The sequence below is a fragment of the Quercus robur genome, chromosome 5 (genome assembly GCF_932294415.1).
Source record: "Quercus robur chromosome 5, dhQueRobu3.1, whole genome shotgun sequence".
Classification (NCBI taxonomy): Eukaryota; Viridiplantae; Streptophyta; class Magnoliopsida; order Fagales; family Fagaceae; genus Quercus; species Quercus robur.
In genome coordinates this window covers 23,345,249-23,350,773 of record NC_065538.1, presented here as the reverse complement: position 1 = coordinate 23,350,773, position 5,525 = coordinate 23,345,249, and the positions used below count along the sequence as shown (strand labels likewise).

The window sequence follows — 5,525 nt, the reverse complement described above, 5'->3', positions numbered from 1 at the left end:
AGATTTTACCAGTTGAATTAACTAAAACCCACATTTCTTAGATATTAAGATGTAACTTGCATTGTAAGATTCACATGATAGATTAAACAAATGTGTACAACATTATATACACATTTATTTAATCTATAATGTAAGATTAATTACATTACTATTACAATGTCAACTTATAATTACCCGTTAGAATATTTCCATTGTTAGTCTTCTTTGCTATTATTTTGTTCTAATACAATATATAGTTTGTTTGTTTGTTTTGTTTTGTTTTGTTTTTTTTTTTTTTTTTTTTTTTTTTTTTTTTTCTCTTAAAATTCATTTTTCGGGCTATATATATAACACCCATTGCACCATGCTGCTAGGTAGAGTTGCACCTAGGCTAAGCAATGGCATCAATGGAGCCGGTTAGCTCTTGGAACTCTAATTCAGTTCTCAGCGTTATGGAGCTCACCAAAGAGCCAATGACCGTAGTCCCGAAGAACTATATTCGTCCAGATCAAGAACTTTCCGCTCCCTCAGATTACAGTACCTTGACAACAATCCCCACCATTGACATGAAAAAATTGGCCTTGGGGGAGACCTCGGACTTGGAACTAGAGAAGTTGCATTCAACTTGTAAAGCGTGGGGCCTCATACAGGTTCTTCTCAATTTTTTAGATTATTTACACACAGGATTGCCCTTGAATGCTGCAGCTATTTGATTAAAAAAAAAAAGACACAGCATATCATAATGTCTAGTTTTCCTTTTTTGAGACAGAAATTAAAGTTTGAGAAATATCCTAAGATTTTTTTTTTTTGATATAGTTGGCGAACCATGGAGTTAGCTCTTCACTATTAGAAAAGCTAAAACATGAGATTGAAGAATTCTTCATGCTTCCTTCGGAAGAGAAAATGAAATATAAGGCAAGGCCAGGTGATGTTGAAGGCTATGGAACAATCATCAGATGCAACGACCAAACACTCGATTGGGGTGATAGGTTCTACATGACACTCAACCCTATTCAAAAAAGAAAGCCATATTTATTTCCAGAGCTCCCTTCATCCTTGAGGTTCTCTCTCCTCTCTCTCTCACACACAATAAAGCTATGGACACAACAATTTCACAACAAAACCTAGATGGCAATTGTTGTTAATGATAAATAAAAAAAAATGATAAACAATAACAAATAATTACATAGACTTTGTTGTGAAATTATTATGAAACTATTGTGTATATAGCAATATTCAATTTGTAATAATAATAATAATTATTAATTTCATACGTACTTACAGAAACACATTAGAGGCATACATCTCAGAGTTGCAAAAGCTTGCCATGACGCTTCTAGGTTATATGGGAAAAGCTCTGAAAATAGAGATCAAAGAGATGGAGGAGTTATTTGGAGATGGGATGCAATCAATGAGGATGAATTACTATCCTCCATGCCCACAACCAGAACTTGTTGTGGGTCTTACTCCCCACTCTGACGCTACTGGGATCACCATCCTTCACCAAATTAATGGAGTACAAGGTCTTCAGATAAAGAAAGATGGGGTTTGGATTCCTGTGAACTTTTGCGCAGATTCTTTAGTTGTGAATGTCGGAGATGTTATGGAGGTTTGTCATGCTTCAATCTCTCTTCCTTTATCCAAATTCTTTTTTAAAAAAGCACGTGTTGAATTTAACTAGTCTAGATTATTAAATACCCTAGCTATCATAGTCAAACTTTTCTGTTAGTTTGAATATCATCTCCAAACATTTACTTTTAAAAAACAAAAAAATCATTTCCAAACTTGGTCGGTAAAACCTTACATATTGCACGAATAATGTGATTAGAAATATGGTCCTTGTTTTGGTAAAATGATAATTAATCAGTATTTCAATCTATTTTTTCTTCTGGATGTCCGTTTAGCATAATTAATTTTGCCAACTTATTTTACCATTCAGGGGTTCTACTATATTTTTTGGTACTATTTATGGGTCTCACTATATTATTTAAACTAACTTTTACCTTTATTTATAATACTTTCAGCAAAAAGTTTTCAATTTTAGCAAAATAAGCAAATCCCAAATAGACCCTGGGGGTATGATATTTTTACAATAGTTTTACAACAAATTCTAAGTGACAAAATGTTAATGGCTCTCATTTGAATTCACCATTTGCATAATTTTTTTACTTACCATTACTAACTTGTTATCTAAGATTTATTGTGAAACTGTCGTACTTGTAGCTATACGTTTATTCTTCGCTTTGAATAAAGAAAATTCATTTCATTGTTAAGATTAGATATTACAAGTCTAGAAATATATATATTGAGTGTAATGTCATTTAAAATTGTAAATGACATGACAGTTTGTATACTTTAATTTAGAAAATAAAATTATAATTATAAAATTAATTTTCTTTAATTAAAATGTAATAGAAAGAATCCTATTTCCTTCCAAATTACATACCCAAATTCACAATATGTATAAGTGTTATTTTGTGATTTCGTCCATCTAAATTTTTTTCCAACAAATACTTATAGTTGTCTTGTATGTAAGTACTGAAATTCATTTATAAGTTGATGCTTAAACGTATTGTAAAATTAAGTGTAAATTTAGACGTTTAGATGAGGTGTGTGTGCGTCACAAAAATAGGACCTCATTTGACTTGGCCGACAGGAATATGATAATATCTAGGAACTTGGCTGAACAACTGCCACGAAATTTCAGTTGGGATATGCCCCATCACCATGCTTTGTTCAATTGTTCTCGTGAGTCGGTAAATGTTGCAACAACTATTGCTTCATTATTAATTAAGCTTGTGCGATTATCAAAAAATTAAAAATATATATATATACTAAGCTTCCGCATGTGGATCTTTTAGGAGTTTAAAACCAGTCACCATGATAAGTGATATCTTTAGTATGACACTAAGTCTGACTTTAGGACCCCGTTTTTTGGTCAAGGGGACACCCTACATCTATAGGGACCAACGAGTTTAGCAATCCTTACGGACCTTACCTAGTTTGGTCAGCCAAACAATAAGTTATTTCATGCATATCTCATGCATGGATCATAAAGTTTTCGAGAAGCAAAAAAATCTTACAACATTTTTATTTTTTATTTTATTTATTTTTTAAGTTGAAGTAACTTGACGTGAGTGGAGATGAACCAGACAGTGTAATTTCTTTTTCTGATTTGAACTATTATTTTGCCTTGTAGTGGACCTGGGGTGTTTGAGATGACAAGATACCTCAACTTACGGTAAAATTTGTTGTCTATAAAAAGAACTCTTTCATTTAAAATGGGTAATCCATCTTCATCTTTTTTAACAGCCTTTTTGATAGATTCTATATACTCTTTAGTAAGATATTTTTCCCAACGTGAAGGGTCCTAAAAATACCGGTAGTAAAAAGATCATTAATTTTAGCATGGTCAAGATTATGGTGTGTGTCTATATATATATATATATATATATATATATATCCAAACTGAGATTTAGTGTAATAGTTAGGACTATTGTACCATGTAATACCCTTTGAATGGTTAAAATGTAAAAAAGTTAGGAGGTAAAAAAAATTTAAAAGTTTTAAAAAGTTGAAATTTTGGGTGGGAGATTGCATGGTACAGCTATTGCACCAAATCTCAATCTAACATTCTCATTAATGTGATAGGCTAACTGTGAAAGAAATGATACTATATATATATATATAGATATATATATATATATATATATATAGCACATGAAATAAATTATTTGTACTTGTAACCTCTTAGAATTTGTATTGGTATGTTGATATAGAATCCAAGGTGGAGAAGACAACCTTCTGCTCTTGATCTAATTAGCATGCAAAAATTAAAATGAGTTTAAAATGGGAGAACATGTTAGTTATGTGTATATTGTCACATCATTCTGCAGATCCTGAGCAATGGGGCCTTTACCAGCGTTGAGCACAGAGTAACTGTAAATTCAGATAAAGAAAGAATCTCACTTGCTATGTTCTTCAACCCCAAATTTGAGGCAGAGATTGGGCCTGTGACTAGTACTCTAAGCCCACGAAACCCACCATTATTTAAAAGGATTACAATGGAAGACTATGTCAAAGATTTCTTTTCCCGTAATCTGAATGGGAAGTCGCAATTGGAGAACATGAGAATCAAAAGTGGGGAATCAACGCTAGCTGCTTGATGGTCAAACAGATATATAGTACTTATAGCTTGAAAATTGTGACACTTCCAGTCTTGTCTTAGGTAAAATAATCCCATTTGGCTAGAGCTTTGGATGAATCTATACAATGAGTGAATGAACAAAGCCAGGTGATAATGCATGAAAAAATAAATCAGTCTGTTCTGGTGTGTGTTTGGTTCCATGTTGTATAAAATTGCTTTGTAGAAATGAAAATATATAAATATATAAATAATTCAATGTTGATCTTTACGATGAATGTTCACTTTCTTGCTTTCTTGAAGACTAAAAAACACCAAGGATATTTCCCATCACAACCTTATATATTTAAAGAGTCTCACGGATTGATAAACTCATACAGCTTGAACGCTTTCAATATATCCCCCCATCATAACCCTATTTAAATCTACCGTTTGAGCTAGTCGGCCATTAAATTGTGACTCATGAATAATCATAATCATTGTTTTAGCATGTGGGATGATCTGTTAGTCTTTGAGCACAGAAAACTTTTTATCTGGTTAATTTATGAAACCTATCAAGTTTACATATTTCTAACTCAAACCCTATAGCAAAGTGGAAAATGACAGTTCACCATTTTCGGGGGAGAACCAAACAAAACATAGTGTGAAAGGCTCCACCATTTCTCTCTCTCTTTTCTCTCTCTCTCTCTCTCTTTTAGCGGCGTGGTTTTAGATTTGCATTGCCGAATTTTTCGCAATTTTTCAAGCATGCTATGGGCCCCTTGAGAACAAACTTCGTCCTTCCAAATGATGAACCACGTTATTGGATGTTTACTCAAGACTAGAGTCAAGACATATCCCCTTTCATTCCCTCCTTGCTGGGGGCCAAAAACATACTAATCAAAAAACAAGAAAAAGTTCCCCATAGCATATGGGTGGGGACATTGTGCTTTGGAAATTGTCTCACCTACAAATGAGATAAGTTTGATTACTACTTCAATAAAGTCTACAGATGGATAACATGCAAAATTCACGACCTTTTCCATGAGTTGATCTTGCCACTAATTAAAACCGCTTTTTTTATTTTTTTTTTTTATGTATGGACATTGTGCTTTGGAAATTGTCTCACCTACAAATGAGATAAGTTTGATTACTACTTCAATAAAGTCTACAGATGGATAACATGCAAAATTCACGACCTTTTCCATGAGTTGATCTTGCCACTAATTAAAACCGCTTTTTTTTTTTTTTTTTTTTTTTTTTTTTTTTTATGTATGCCAATATCATCAATATCACTTTAACGCAAACCTGTAATAACAAGACGCCCAGAAAAAGTTTTAAAAAATGCTATTTAGGGTAGTATTTATCACACACTCTCACATTCACTCAAACTATACATAAATTACAATTTAGGGTTAATTAC

The 5,525-nt window shown here is 32.5% G+C and overlaps 1 protein-coding gene across 1 annotated transcript; it reads left to right on the top strand.

Annotated features, from left to right (window-relative positions):
• The first annotated feature begins 370 nt into the window (after positions 1-370).
• On the top strand, positions 371-4,249 carry LOC126725548 (protein SRG1-like). The gene is made up of 4 exons (XM_050430330.1): positions 371-629; positions 796-1,040; positions 1,264-1,588; positions 3,876-4,249. The coding sequence occupies exons 1-4, from the start codon at positions 378-380 to the stop codon at positions 4,143-4,145; spliced, it is 1,092 nt and encodes a 363-aa protein (XP_050286287.1). The 5' UTR covers positions 371-377; the 3' UTR covers positions 4,146-4,249.
• Positions 4,250-5,525: the final 1,276 nt, after the last annotated feature.

Bases quoted from the DNA above. Each gene is read 5' to 3' on its own strand.
- LOC126725548 (XM_050430330.1), top strand. From the start codon at position 378: ATGGCATCAATGGAGCCGGTTAGCTCTTGGAACTCTAATTCAGTTCTC. The intron at 630-795 runs GTTCTTCTCAAT...TTTTTGATATAG, and splicing joins AAGCGTGGGGCCTCATACAG to TTGGCGAACCATGGAGTTAG. The intron at 1,589-3,875 runs GTTTGTCATGCT...ATCATTCTGCAG, and splicing joins ATGTCGGAGATGTTATGGAG to ATCCTGAGCAATGGGGCCTT.